This window comes from Heteronotia binoei, chromosome 10, assembly GCF_032191835.1.
Source record: "Heteronotia binoei isolate CCM8104 ecotype False Entrance Well chromosome 10, APGP_CSIRO_Hbin_v1, whole genome shotgun sequence".
NCBI classification, from domain to species: domain Eukaryota; kingdom Metazoa; phylum Chordata; class Lepidosauria; order Squamata; family Gekkonidae; genus Heteronotia; species Heteronotia binoei.
The window spans coordinates 16,077,363-16,093,414 of NC_083232.1; the positions used below are offsets into that span (position 1 = coordinate 16,077,363).

Below are 16,052 nucleotides of genomic sequence, written 5' to 3' on the forward strand. Positions count from 1 at the left end.
CAACACTCTGTGTCACACAGTGGCCAAAAAAAAAAAAATTACACACACACACACACACTGTGGCTAATAGCCACTGATGGACCTCTGCTCCATATTTTTATCTAAACCCCTCTTGAAGGTGGCTATGCTTGTGGCTGCCACCACCTCCTGTGGCAGTGAATTCCACATGTTAATCACCCTTTGGGTGAAGAAGTACTTCCTTTTATCCGTTTTAACCTGTCTGCTCAGCAATTTCATCGAATGCTCATGAGTTCTTGTATTGTGAGAAAGGGAGAAAAGTACTTCTTTCTCTACTTTCTCCATCCCATGCATTATCTTGTAAACCTCTATCATGTCACCCCGCAGTCGACGTTTCTCCAAGCTAAAGAGTCCCAAGCGTTTCAACCTTTCTTCATAGGGAAAGTGCTCCAGCCCTTTAATCATTCTAGTTGCCCTTCTCTGCACCTTCTCTAAAGCTATAATATCCTTTTTGAGGTGCGGCGACCAGAACTGCACACAGTACTCCAAATGAGACCGCACCATCGATTTATACAGGGGCATTATGATACTGGCTGATTTGTTTTCAATTCCCTTCCTAATAATTCCCAGCATGGCGTTGGCCTTTTTTATTGCAAACGCACACTGTCTTGACATTTTCAGTGAGCTATCTACCACGACCCCAAGATCTCTCTCTTGGTCAGTCTCTGCCAGTTCACACCCCATCAACTTGTATTTGTAGCTGGGATTCTTGGCCCCAATGTGCATTACTTTGCACTTGGCCACATTGAACCGCATCTGCCATGTTGACGCCCACTCACCCAGCCTACCGGGGTCCCAACCGTGACGGCATTAGGAAGAGAAACGAATACAGACAGGGTTGTGCAACTTGTGGAGGAATGGCTAACTCAGTTGACATTTTATTCTTATTGAAAAGCAGGCCAGAAAAAAATAACTGTTACAATTAAATCTTTATTCACTTAATTTACAACCATCTTTCTCCCCACAGAGCCTTCCACTGTCCTTTTCCTCCACTTTATCCTCACAACCTCAAGGCCATTGAGGAAGCTTCCATGACAAAGTGAGGATTCAAACTTGGATCTCCCAGATCTCAGTCCAACACTCTGACTATTGCACTATGCTGACTCACTGTGGTCATTACAGTCAACTGAGAGTCCATGACTCTGGCACCACTGCCTTCCCAGTCGCACTGGATGAGGAGTCTGCAGCAGGGATGTAGGCAGCATGGGGCCACAGGGGCAGTGTTCCATATAGAATCTGCAGCACCCCCACCCAATCTTCCCCTATCTTTCCCTTTCGGTGAAAGGGAAGATTGGGTGGGAGTGCTGCAGATTCTATAGGCCGCACCATCCCTGTGCCCCCCCCCCCCCCCAATGGCTATGGCCCTGGTCTGCAGGCTTTTATAATTAATGGCAAACCATGTCAAAAGAAAAATAAAAAGCCAGTAAAAGGAAGCACATTTGCATAATTGAACCTTTACAACTTAAACATTACAGAGAATTGACACCCATAAAGTTTGCAGCATGAATACTGCTTGTTGCAAATCCTTTATTAGGAAGTGGTGTACGTGATGTCTCACAATCAGTTACATACACAGGAGTACCCCATTTGATTGTTTTAATTTACTGGCTTATATCTGTGCAGTTTGCACTTACACTACTGGCAACTGTTTACCTCTATTATTTCCTTTCTGTAAAATATCTCAAAGAAGTCCATTAGTTCCATCATAATGTTTATCTGTCATTCCTTTCACATACTAGTTATTTTGGCTTCCCGCCTACCCCTCCAATATACCTTAACTTAAAGATTTGATGTCTGCTTCTAAAAAGCCACATTTGGTATCATATTGGCTCTACAGGGAGAGATATCAAACCCCTGCGCTAGAGGTCAGGAGCCCATGTAAGTGTGCACCAATCATGACACAGTGCCATGTAGCTTATCTATCAAGACACAAACTTATATCATTCCATCTCCAAGTCTACAGAGCTATGAGCACAGAAGTGGGGACTCTGGCAATGGAAAACTCTGCTGAAAAGGCAATCCAGTCAAATATAAGGACAACAGATGCAGAAAAGTGAGCTACACTGCATAAACACTCAACTGGCACCTCAACTCTACCTTTGCAACAGGGTCTGCAAGCAGAAATCATTCTGCTCAGGTAAGCAAGGACAGAAGAAGGGACTCGTTTACTTAAAGTCTGCTTTTCCTGCTGAATTTCAAGGCAAATTAAAGTGCATCAAAAACTGGATAATACATAAATTCATTAAAATTGTATTCCAAAGTCAAAGAATGGGAGAAAAAAAAATACAACAGAACAAGATTACAAAATGAGAGGAAAATGCAATAAAAGTAGAATACGTAGACCAAACAATGCAATAATGCAGGGGTGTCAAACTCATTTGTTATGAGGGCTGGATCTGACATAAAAGAGACCTTGACAAGCTAACCCATGGGTGTCACAAAATGTAATGCCAGGTAGTGGAGATATAAACTTCATAAGGCACACAAAGACAAGATTTTTTTTTAAAAAAAACCCCTAAAATATAACATGCTTCAAGTTTTTAACACTCTTGCAATATTGTGGTCAGTACCAAAGCAAGCTCTCCCTTCTTCCCCAAGAGAGGAGCCTCGGCCAATGGAGAAAATAGAGGCTTTGCTCTGTAGTTCCTGTGTGACTGAGAAATCCTGACAAAGCAAGTTGTGACACAATAAGAAGCAACAGAGAGGTTGAAGGAATCAGACTTGCTCACAGGCCTGATAGGAGCCCTCCAGGGGCCTGATCTGGCCCACAAGCCGCACGTTTGACACCCCTGCAATAATGCTTTTCTCAGAGTCAGACTCCTGAGCCTCCCTTGGTATCTCATGATGCACAAGGCACTCTGTGTGGAGCCTATAGTCCCCCAGCAGGACTTTCTCCCATGGGGGACTACTGCATACAGGTTCTTCACGCAGGCCCTCTCACCACAGGACCACGGAGTTGGCTGACTGTTGTGAATGAAATGGCGGCCCTTTCTTCCATTGTCTGGCCATTGTATTTCTCTGGGCTGATTGCCAGCTTTCCTGAGCTACCAAAAATTTTAGCAGCTGATGGTTGTCAGCTGTTGCCTTAACCACTAAGCTATAGAAGGCATCATGAGCTCCTCCTGGCAGCATGCTTGTGCACTGTGAGCTGCTGAGGCTGTGGGACGACTCCCTGTTTCTGTCACATGAGGATCTGTCTTCCATTCATGGCTAATGTGTAGGTATCTTACAAATATGACTGTTGGATAGTGACAAGGTTGCTAGAAACACCGTCGCTGCTACATTGCCTCTTTTTTTAACTGCGACTATAATTGTTCTTTTGATATTGTTGCTAGCTTTGCCAGGCCACACTCTGCTGCAGTCATAGCAATCTTACCTGGACAGAACTGCAATGCCCTTTTATTCATAGCATATTCACTAATTTATCTACGGAGTTCAATATCTAGAATGCAAATATTATATCTACATGATATAAGACACTTTCCAGAAGTGCTAACTCTGCTCCGTCTGCAATAAGATAAGAACAGCCTTGCTGGATCAGGCCAGTAGTCCAGTATCCTGTCCCATGCAGTGGTCCACCTAATGCCCTGGAAGGCCAATAAACAGGCCATAGAGACCAAGGACTTTCACAGATGTTGCCTCCTAGTGTGGTATTCAGAAGTCTGCTGCCTCTGTTTTTCCATACACTGCAACTTTCACTGGATTTTCACCTCATTATTCTCTATCTTTGTAATCCAGTTTTATTGCATTGTTTGTAGTACATATTATACCGGCCTTTTAAAGCTGTTCTCTAACTCTAATCCATGGTGAATCTCAATACAAAGGTGGACTATAAGTAAATAAATAAATACAGGTTCTCTTTAATGACCATGGCTAGTAGCCATAGTTGATGGATCTAGCCACAAATCTGTCTAATCCAGTTTTAAACTATGCACAATTATATCACTTGCAAGGACTTCATAATTTAAATTACTTTTTCTTGTGAATATGGACCAACAGAGACCATTTCACACGTGCTGTCCTTTGTGGAGTGAAGCTAGGTGTTATCTATTGGGATCTCTTATCAACTCTGATGTTCAGTGCTCAAGTAATTATATTATTCTGAAACTGTTATTTTCAAATGATGTAGCTGGCTGGAAGCTGTTGCTAGATTTCCTGCATACATTTTTAAATGATCTTAGTTTATTGATTTGCCCTGTTTTCATTATAATTTTATCCATAATCCCACCAACCATTGGTTGAAGGGACTGAAAATAAAATAAAGAAATAATAAGGGAATGAGTTGTTAAGTAAATTACTTCCTTTTGTCCATCCTGAATCTATGCATTAATCTCACGAGGCACCCCAGAATTCTAATGTTATGGAACAGTAAGAAAAAGTTCTCAGTATCTTTCTCGCTCCCATGCACAATTTTATAAACCTCTATCTTGTCCCCTTTAACTCACCTTTTTTTTCTAAACTCAGAAGCACCAGACTTTTTTTTGCCTTTCCTGACAGAGGAGGTGATCTAACTCTTTGGTCATCTTGGTTACCTCTCTTCTGCAATTTTCCAAGCTCTGCGATATTCATTTTGAGATACAGCAACTAAAACTCTGTACTGTGTTCCAAGGGATAATACATCATAAATCTATCTAGGGCATTACAACAATACTGACCATTTTATTTTCAGTCGCTTTCCTAATAACACCCAGCATGCCTTTCTCAGCTTTGTCACACAATGACTAGGCCATTTTCAATGAGCTATCTACTACAACTCCAAGATCTCTTTCTCCCAATCCTATGCACACTAACTTGAGAGTCAACCCTCTCAAATACAATGATTGCATTCAGACATTATAATAAACTAGCCCTGAACTGGAAAGCCAAGGCTAGCCTGATCTCATTACATCTGGCAAGCTAAACAGAGTCAGCCCTGGCTTGTATTTGGATGGGAGACCTCCATGGAATACCAGGGCCATAACACAGCGGCAGACAATGGCAACCCATCTCTAAATGTCTCTTGCATTGAAATCCTATGGGGTCTCCATAAGTCAGCTGTGATTTTAACAGTGCTTTTCACCATGAATAAATAAACTCGGACTATGATGACTTAATGCACGTAGTTCAACCAACTATGGTTTATTGTGCTGACTGAATTCACTGTCCACAATGCCACCAAGTTAGCATTATAATAGGATGTCCTCCTACCTGGGAGATAGCAGAGAGGCAAGAAACAGACAAAAATAGATTTGTGCACAGATTAGTACTTAAATCTGATATACTAGGCTGTATGTGTTGCATAGAATATGGTTTATTGTAATAAAGCCAGAGACTTACTTCTGAATATATTAGGCTGTTAATATATGATGCTACAGCCACTGAATTTGCCTCTAACCACATTCCCCAAGCAATTAGTCAGCAAAGAAAATAAGTGATTTTGTCGCTAAAGAATTCATAGCAGGGGTTTTCCCCCTAAAAATAATTGCTTTTTAGTTTAAGGCAACACTAGCAATGAGTTTTAGAATTTGAGAGAGTCAGGATCTGTATACAGAGAGTATACATTATTCTAACAGCAAGAATTCACTTAAGAGATGTTTTTGTTCCCAGCTACCAAACTATAATGTAACTAGAAGAACAAATGCAGTTTTGTACCCCACCCCCAAACTGTGCTGATGAGAAATGGACAAAAGCCAACATTGCAGCAGAACCAGTTACCCAAGACAGACTCAGCTCTGCACCAACCCATAAACAGAGAACTGATAGGTATATGGTTGGTGCTTAACAGTTTTGTTCTTATACAAAACAAAGTTATGCAACTTAATGGAATTTTAGGCCGATTTGTTTGAAGAGCGAATACAAGCCATTTTAGAACACTTTAAAAGCATTTGGACAATGAACAGAAGCAACAGGACAATGACCGTTAAATGCTTTATGTTAAAGTTACAAAAATATTGAGAGTGCAATCACAGGAAAGCAAACACTGCACAAAGGCAGGCCCAGGAATCTCATGATTTTGCATTTGCCACCAGTAAATTAAGCTTCAAAATACAACAGTAACCTCCTCCCAAATGAACACAGATTCAAAGACTCATGCCTCTTATCTAGTGGATTCCTGAAATAATGTTTTAGCCTTGATACAATAGGCATATATCCCTGTGTTGCCGAAAAGGCACCTGGGTTTCTTAAAAGGTGGCTCCATGACTATTTGGGGGCACAGGGAGATAAATGAATCAACCTTGTTAGTCTCAATCCACGGAGGCAATCTTAACATATCAGCAGAATTATAGAAAGCAAGCAGCATCTATATATGCAGGTGCCAATGTGCTGAACTATCCAGCTAGGCCAGGCAGGAACTTGCGAATGCAACACTGTCACTGGGGTAAGAGGCAAGAAGCAGTCCCTGACAGGACATAACATACCTGCCATAACTAGGTGACATGGGCACACAGCATACATACAGCATTATTCCACGAAACTGTCAAATGTAGCCTTCCCACTATTTTCTGGGCATCTAGGAAGCCACCACACTTTCACTGGAAGAAGAACAAGTTTCTTATCCAGGGAAAGTGATGGTGGTGGGGAAACACCATCGATCTCTTACTGGGGGCGGGGCACCAATAATGGAACAAGTTCTGCTTTTGAGGTATTTTAAAAAGTGGGATCTATGCACTTCTTGGTTTCCAAAACTTTACCATGAATACAATTTTCACAGCAGCCCCATGGCACAGAGTGGTAAAGCTGCAGTACTGCAGTCCGAGCTCTCTGCTCATGACCTGAGTTCGATCCCCACGGAAGCTGGGCTCGGGTAGCTGGTTCAAGGTTGACTCATCTGTAGATGACTGAGGAAGGCAATGGCAAACCACCCCATAAAAAGTCTGCCATGAAAACGTAGTGATGCGACCTCACCCTGGAGTCGGAAATGACTGGTGCTTGCACAGGGGACTATCTTTACCTTTACGTACAATTTTCGTTCCCTCATACCATGAAGGGAGAGAGTGAAAACATTAGTTGATTGTGTTGCATTTGCTAATCTGATTATGGACGGCAAAAAAAAAAAAAAGAGTCCAATCACAGACTGCAAGAACAATGTAGTTTAAAACATAATTGCTCTTCACATACACAGCAACAGCCCCATGTTATTATTTTGTAAACATGTAACCGAATAATAAAAGTACCGTTTGGGGAAAAATACACCAATGTAATAGTACATCTCCAGTGCATCAGAGCTAAGAAGTTTTAAAACAAACAGAGGCAACGTTTTGGTCCTGACTGCCAAAAAGCCTGTAACATCTACCTGTGGAAAGGTTGGTGTGCTAGCAGACAAGAGGTGGGGGGGGGGGAGAAGGACGGAGGTTGTACTTGGTCAAACCCAATGAGAGCAAGCCAAGCCACTACCATCCAATGACCATGCAGGTGTGTGAGGTGATGACAGACATATGTCATGCCTACCACCTTCTGCCACACTCCCAGTTCCAGCGGCATGACTCAGGGGTTCACCTCAAATTGGTAAGGCGGAGAGCTGACCCTGCATGCTGTGCAAAATCCTCTGTATACATATGGCAAAGTAGCAGTTTGAAATGCATCTCCTGAATCGTAATATCATGGCTTGTCCCGCAACAAGGAAAAGGCCAGATGCTGACAATGTAACAAAAAAAAAAAAAGCCAGAATTACAGTTTAACATGCCTTGTTTTTTTTGTTGCAGAGGCGCCTCTAATTAAAAAAAAAATAGATTTGACATACCACTGCTGTATTTTGCAATCAGAATTTCCAAAACAGGCAAAGCCCCAGCAATTACAATCTGCATCCAGTTATTACTAAATCGATCACTTAGTAAAACAATATACTTTTGATTGCAATTAAAGATACAATTCAAATCAAAGACCATCAGCATCTTTAAAGCACTAACCTAAACTGAAGTTAGAGATGTACTGGTATTCTGAATAGATTATCCGTAACGGTGAACAAGGGTCACCAAAAAAGCAGATCAATTCATGTAGCATAATCTCCCCTGCAGCTCAATGTCTGCAGTCAAGCCATGGTGACAGTCTTGTAGAAACTCATCCTGTTGGTCTTCCAAAACCCCTTGCATGTAGAAGTCTTCAGAAGTCAGACTTGCCCATCAAGAGGTCCAGAAATCAAACCTATTTGGACTAACCCATCATGAAGAAATTGAAAGAACATTCCCATGCACAGTGCAATAAGGAAACTGAGAATCCACCCTGCATTTTAGAAGAGAGCTAATCAAAGGAAGTGGTTAAGTATTATCTACATCAACGTGTGTGCTGCTTCTGTGTCACTAACAAAGAAAAACAGCTCTTATGAAAAATTGTTTTGATTGTTGTAACTGCTTACAACCTTCAGAAGTCTAATACATTTTGCTAGGGGGGAAAAAAAGAAAAAGACTCTTGTGTGAAAGGTCTAGTTTGATTTTTAAAAAAAACCTCAGCTGTGAGTGGGAACACAAAAAGCGTTTGTTAAATTATCCTTCTAATTAAGAAGAGAGCTTTATGGAAAGAAACCAGACCAAGAGTTTTTGTGGTGAGGAAAACCTTCACATAAAAATACTTCTTTCATTTGAAGAGCTTTATGATTTACACCATCTTTCAGCAATAAAATATAGAAGGTCTAGTGTGCTTAGGAAGAAAATACAACAAAGGGCTCCTAAAGTAGTAGCAACCTGTAAGCTGGTTGTTCTAGACATCCAATGAAAAGGATAAAGCAAAACTGCTCCAGCTTCCCCCAAAGCCAATAGGATTGCAGTCCTTGTATGCAATAATTTGTCCTCATTAATTTAGATCCAATTAAAAGTTAAGTTTTGAATCCTGCTTTAAGACTGGAGATAAATTAGGGATGAAATGATTGACCCCAGAGACTTAATGGTCAAACTTGCCTACGTAAGAGCTGCATAGAATGAACATCAGATGTTTGAGTTGCAAGATGGGAAGGAAGGAAGGAAAGCAAATAGATGGTGGAGGGAGAGGTGGAAAGCAACTGTAAATGAATTCTCCAAGGTGCCAGTTGGCTTGGCTCGGAGGAGTGCTTTAAAGAGAGAAATGCCTTCTCCAAGCTGGTCAACAGGGCAGCGGGGTCTTTGAGAGCCACACAATACATGTGAAAGAACTGCATGTGACTCTTGAGCCACAGTTTGGCCAGCCCTGCTTAATACCATGCACCTTTGTCTGAGAATGACCACAGAAAGCAATTAACACCCCCAAGTGAGAGCAGCAGATTCTCGAACATCTCCACACAGAATGGTCTCTTTACTTTCTAAGGCAAGATCAATTTCTAGATTGTATGCTTGAACCTTAAAGCACCACCGAACCCAAACATACTGTAAGTAGCTCTCTAAATCTAAACTTGTCAAACACAATGGAAGCTGGTTGTTGACATTGAGAGACCTGACATTTTGCCAGCAACTGTGACTGGCATCTTCAGAGGTGTAACCCAGAAAACTGGAGTTATCTCTGGGTCAAACTGATTCAATGCACAGTTGCTGGCGAAGGGGGGCACGCAGAGCTGTGGGAAGATAAAGCATCTTGGTCTATCTATATGGAGATGTACAATGGAACTGTCTGTTTTTCATAGGTTTCAGTAAAATGAGGGTTATCTCCGCCAGGTAAACACATGTGCAAGGGTGTAGCAGTGATGCGCTACAGGCTGGCTGACTGCAGCTTCTCAAGTCCATGAAACATTCCTTTCCCATCAACAAAGTAAAACACCCCACTGTCTCCGGATCTCAATTCCACGCTTACTAAAAAAAGAAGAAGAGAATTCACTTTCTGACCACAACACACACACCCCCAACATAAGCATGACAAGGCATTTAAAAGACGCTGAGCAGGATGAACCAAAGCCACAGAGGGTGTGACATGTGTATCTTTTAATGAGGTAATTTGTTAAAGCAAGGGCAGCTTGCCATGTCACAGGAACACAGAGGCCTCTGTTAAAATTCCCTGTTCCTACACAACTACTGTAGAGCCCCCGTTTCATGCTTGCTGGGATGGTGAGGAGGCAAAAGAACACCAATCCCCCCACCTTTATGAAACTGCAACATACCATGCAAACCAGTGACAAAATATAAAATAAATATAACTTCAACCGCATTAAGCAACCAGGGCAACATACCGTAGGAGCTCATCTTTTTCTCCCCGTATGGGATATGTGGGCAGCAGTGTTCCCTCTAAGCTGAATTAGTGTGAGTTAGCTCACAGTTTTCAGCCTCCTGTTCACACCTTTTTGTCTTAGCTCAGGGAAAATGGCCCCAGATCAAACTAATTTATGTAGTTGCTCACAACTGTAATGCCCATAGCTCACAAAGTATAATTTTTGCTACAGTTTAAAGGGCAGTAGATACTGTCTCACCCCACCCCAATTTTACTACCCCTCCAGGCCCACCATTGCCCTACAACCAAGTTCTTCAGAGCCCAAATGGTGGGATGCTCCAGAGGCTGGAAGCCACCACCCCTTCATCTGGAGCTTGCTTCATTGGCCACCAGCCCCAGGAGCCAGACTCCTCACTGGGGGAAGCCACCTTGCCCCCAAAGGCAGTGCCGCCAGCTCTGCAGGTGGTACCTGTAGCGGAACTGATGGCCAAAGGCTCCTCCGCCTCACAGTCAAGGCTGTCCTGCCACTAGGCGATTGCCTAGAACGCCGGCTTTGTGAGGGTGCCAAATTGGGCACCACCACCACCCCCCCCATACGACTCGGTGACGTTATCAGTGCAGGGAGGTGGCAGGAGTTAGCCTTGCCTAGAGTGCCAGACAGCCTAGGGCCAGCCCTGCTCACAGTGGCAAACGGGGGGTGGGTGGGGAGAAGAAGGTGGCCACACATCAACAGTGGGGGCAGGGAAGAGAGAAATGCTGCTTGAAGGAGACAACAAAGAGGAGGCTGGTCACTGGGGCTTCCTCCAGGCCAGCTCCCAATCTGTCCTCAGCTGAGAGGCAACCCTGCCACTACTCAAACTAGGCGATTGCCTAGGGCGCCGGCTTTGTGTGTGGGGGTACCAAATTGGGTGAGATTATCGGAGGGGGGGGGGGAGAGAAGTTAGGCTTGCCCAGGGTGCCAGACAGTCTAGGGCCGGCCCTGCTCACGGTGGCAAAAGGGGGAGGGCTGAAGGTGGCCACACATCAGCTGGGCGGGGAGAGACAGGCTGCTTGGAGGCACAACAAAGAAGAGGCTGGTCGCTGGGGCTCCCAGCCGAGGGGGGTCCCTCCCCCCCGTCCCCCATAGGCCGCTCCACGGGTTCTCCTCCTTACCTTCATCGTCGACCTCCACTTTCTCCAGCATCCCTTCGGAGGCGGCCGGGGGCTGAGCAGGAGCTGCCTGCAGCAGGGCGGAGGGAGGAGGGAGACACCAGAGAAAGAGAGAGAAAGAGAGAGAGAGACGGCGGGATCAGCGGCATCCAGGCGCGGACCTCAGCTCAGCGCACCCGCGGCGGCATCCCCGGCATCGGGGAAGGGAAGGGGAAGCCCGGGCGGCAGCAGGGGAGTGGCCGCGTGGAGGACGAGGAGGGAGAGATGCTGCTGCTTCAGGGGTGGGATTCTAGCAGGAGCTTCTTTGCATATTAGGCCACACCCCCCTGATGTAGCCAATCCTCCAAGCGGTTACAAAAAAAGAGCCTTGGAAGCTCCAGGAGGATTGGCTACATCGGGAGGGGGCGCGGCCTAATATGCAAAAGCGCTCCTGCTAGAATCCCGCCCCTGCCTGCTGGGGCTGAGGCGCGCTCGGCTTGACGGCAGCGGACTCGAGTTGCGACGCCTCCCCGGGCTGGCTGAAGCGGCGAGGGGAGGAGGAGGAGGAGCCGGCCGCCGCCACCCGGCTCTCTCTCCCTCCGTCCTCCTCCCCCCTTCCCCCGCCGGCTAGTCCCAGCCCATTAACCCCTTCGCGGTCTGACCAGGCCCGGGAATGGCGCGCCGCTTCCCGCCCCCCTCCTCCATGCGGTTCTCTCTCGTCTTGTCCAGCCGGGCTCTGGAGGAGCGGCGGCGGCGGCAGGTTCCTCGCCCGAGCAACTGCCGCCGCCGCGCGACCGTTAGAACCCAACGGCTGCCGAAAGAACGTTGGGGCGTTTCAACTGGTCCCCGTCTCCCCCCCCCCCTTTTTAGTGGAACCTTCCATACTTTCTCGGACTCCCAAGCCCTTGTTGGCTTGTCCCCGGCAAGGGAAAGGGAACTACCACTTCGCAGGCGGGGGAGGCCGGAGCGTATAGTAAATCCTCGTTATGTAGAAATTGGGGGGAGGGTGCCACTGCCACACCTGCCCGGAGTGGGATTGGCTGGACAAAAGCATCCGGGTTTTTGTGGGGTGGGGTGGGGAGGTGAAGTTAAATTGGAGACCGCATCCCACTCCTCTGGGCTGACGTTGGTATCGTCCGGTGTGCATTCACCTGTAGCGAGGTGGAAAGGAGAGGGCACCACGGCCCGCTTGTAGGGGGGGGGGGGAGCGGGATGCTTTTGCTCTCCCCTCCCCCCACAAAGGCACATGAAAAACTCATACCTTGAATAAACTTTTGTTGATCTTAAAAGGTGCCCCTGGACTAAAAGTCTACTGCTTCAGACCAACACAGCTGCCCACCTGGATCTACCCCCACAAAGACACTTTATTTTTGCAAGCTGTTAAAACGCGTGTCCACAGGTATACTTGTTTCATAAATTATATTTACAACCAGTGTTCCCTCTAAGCTGAGTTAGCGTGAGCTAGCTCACACATTTTTAGCCTTCAGCTCAGGAACCATGACCCAAGAGCACAGTAATTTATGCAGTAGTTTACAACTTTAATGCCAGTAGCTCACAACTTAAATGCCAGCTCACAAAGTAGAATTTTTGCTCACAAGATTCTGAGCTTAGAGGGAACATTGCTTACAACCCACCTTTCCTTATGGCTCCAAGCAGATGCTCCTGACACTTTGCCCTACAAAAGCAGGATGTACAAGTTTCTAGGGGCCACCTGTCCCTGATATTATTTGGCAGATTGAGGTCAGTTTGGGGATGAGGAATACCTGGAGATTTTTTTGGGGGGTGGGTGGGTGAAGCCTGGGGAGGGAAGGGTTTAGGAAGGAGAGGGACCTCAGTGGGGTACAATGCCGTCACATTCACCCTCTGAAGGTGCCATGTTCTCCAGGATAGTAAAAAGTCCAGTAGCACCTTGAAGACTAACAAATTTTATCGTAGCGTAAGCTTCCGAGAAACACAGCTCTCTGTCACATGTATCTGATGAAGAGAGCTGTGTTTCTTGAAAGCTTACGTTACACTAAAACGTGCAGCAACAGACTAACACGGCTAACTCCTATGGATCTGTGCTCTCCAGGGAAACTGATCATTGTAATCTGGAGACCAGTAATAATACCAGACCGCCAACACCACCTGGAGACTGGCAACCTAGGAGGGGCATATTCCCTCCCACCTTTGGTCCTTGCCTGACACCACACCGCCCCCCCCCCCCCGGTCTCTGTGTCTGTTATGCTTCTTTCACCTATCCTTCCCCATACACAGGGATGGAATTCTGCGGAAATGCAAAATAGCCATAACTGGTCCCTGATCACGAACATGGAAATACATTTTCTATTTACCAATAAAGTGGGGGGGGGGGAGTTACCCCCCTCATATATGTGCCCATGGTTTAAAATGTACACTAATCCATATTACATCGTTTTGAGAATAGGCCCTCAAAATTATGAAACAGGAATGTATATCCTTCCATCACTACCTCACAAAATGTGGTCCATGAAAATATCTCATGATCCCTGTTGTAACATTGCTTGTTATGTTTCTTCCCTGGCTGGATTTAAAAAAAAAAAAAAGCCCATCTGTCATTTCCTCTTAATCCCTTCAGCTTTGTTGCCAAACATCTGTGACCATGAAGGACAACTGGGGGATAGGGGATTCTGCAGTTTGCAAATGTATTTTCTCTTGTATCTTCCCAAACTTGAAAGGCCAGATTGAATAGCATGCTTATGAATAGCTAAATATAAGGCCCATTTGAATAGGTGATTTAAGAAATCAGAATACACCAGATAAGAGATGCTCTCAAAGTTAATATTTTATCACAAGGAAACCAGATTTGCAAGAGATTTGAATAATATGATTATCGTCTGACTAAGGACTTAGATTTATAATCTTGTCAGGATGCTGTGTTTTTATGTAATTCTGGACTGCCCTGTCGTATTATCCAGATAGGCTTCCTGTATTTGTTGTAAAAAAAATGTTTACGGATGTACACAATCTTTAGAAATATTGACCATTTTATTGAACTTCTGCGGAAACTGCTATGACTGTGCAGAATCTTTTTTTTTTAAGCTTATAATGTTCCCATCAAAATCGCAGCGTCTCAGCTTTAAATATTAATGAGAATGTAATTAAAATTTAAATCATCACCCTCTCAGCACACCTTTAAATGCCAGCAGTCCGATGCTCGGCCAGATAAAAAGGTCTTTCAGTACATCCGCCATGTTCCCAAACTAGAGCTCGGAGAACAACTGCAGAAAAGGCAGTGCCATGAATATGGAACGGTTACCAAGAATATCTCCCAGTAAGCCCCTTGTTGTTCCAAAGCGGTTCACATCAACAATGATATCAAGGTTCAGGTAGCATCCAGAATTTCAAGAAGGGGACCTCATAGTCACAATTTATCTGGCAACAAGAGTTCTTTGTAGGCACATCAAACCTATTCAGATAGCATATATTCCAAGGCTGATGTCATTTCACCTGTCTTGCTATTCCTATGGCCAATGGGCTGCCACCACCTACTCTACTTTTCAATTCCTCCCCCCATGCCATTTTTTTTTTAAATCAGTCCTCTACAATACTTCATTTGTAATGTAGTGTTAGCTAGGGCTGTTCAATGTCTCACCTTTGCCAATATAGTGACTGCATTATAGTAAGAAGTATGCAATTTTTGAATAAGCAAAGCTTGACAACTTCCTTTATTTCTGACTACAGTTTGGTTTTGGAGGGCAATATTCTAAGGCCCCATGGCGCAGAGTGGTAAAACTGCAGTACTGCAGTCGGAGCCCTCTGCTCACGACCTGAGTTTGATCCCAGCAAAAGCTGGTTCAGGTAGCTGGCTCCAGGTTAATTCAGCCTTCCATCCTTCCGAGGTCGGTAAAATGAGTACCCAGCTTGCTGGGGGGAAAGTGTAGATGACTGGGGAAGGCAATGGCAAACCATCCCGTAAAAAGTCTGCCATGAAAATGTTGTGAAAGCAACATCACCCCAAAGTCAAAAACGACTGGTGCTTGCACAGAGGACTACCTTTACCTTTTATTCTAAGGCTGCCTCTTGAGAGCCACATTCTTGGATGCTCCTTTACCCCCAATCTCATGCACACAGCAGTTTCCATTAATGTGCGACTTTGTCATGAGTCCTCTTCTTTGTGGCTCAACAGATTCTCAGGTACACTTTACCCTTTTACCTCTTCTCGCTCTCCAGTTTGGTATTCTCTCCACAGTTTGGTGTAGTGGTTAAGCGTGTGGACTCTTATCTGGGAGAACTGGGTTTGGTGCCCCACTCCTCCACTTACAGCTGCTGGAATGGCCTTGGGTCAGCCATTGCTCTCATAGGAGCTATCCTTGAAAGAGCTCTCTCAGCCCCACCTGCCTCACAGGGTGTCTGTTGTGGGGGGGGGGAGGTAAAGGAGATTGTGACTGCTCTGAGATTCAGAGTATAGGGTGGGATATAAATCCAATTTCTTCTCCTCCTCCTCTCTCTCTCTCTCAGACAGAATCACTTTTCTTCCCCTGAGCAGTGGCCATATGTTAAATCAGTCTTCTAATACAGATCAATAAGTTAAATATCTTCAGCAGCTCCAGGTGCAACCCTAAATTTGGGACTAAGTGTCGCATGGTGGAAAGCCACAGAATAAGCAGTAAGACAAGAATTTTAAACCCAGAGAATAAGTTCAGAGCAGGGCTCTTTTTTGCAGAAAAAGCCCAGCAGAAACTCATTTGTATATTAGGCCACACCCCTTTGATGTCACCTAGCCAGCTGGGATTGTGTTTCTGTGCGTTCCTGTTCAAAAAAAGCCTTGGTTCAGAGTAAACATGCTTAAGATGTCAATGCAT

The 16,052-nt window shown here is 45.0% G+C and overlaps 1 protein-coding gene across 5 annotated transcripts in view; it reads right to left on the reverse strand.

Annotated features, from left to right (window-relative positions):
- PRKAG2 (protein kinase AMP-activated non-catalytic subunit gamma 2) overlaps nucleotides 1-16,052 on the reverse strand; it is a 345,959-nt gene that overhangs the window by 52,782 nt on the left and 277,125 nt on the right. For 4 of the 5 annotated variants that reach the window (XM_060248011.1, XM_060248010.1, XM_060248009.1 and 1 more), the window contains one exon: nucleotides 11,254-11,320. In XM_060248011.1, the coding sequence (XP_060103994.1) occupies nucleotides 11,254-11,320 (67 nt within the window). Of the gene's footprint in view, nucleotides 1-11,253; nucleotides 11,321-12,114; nucleotides 12,202-16,052 lie in introns of those variants that run through there. The other variant, XM_060248013.1, reaches the window with a different exon arrangement.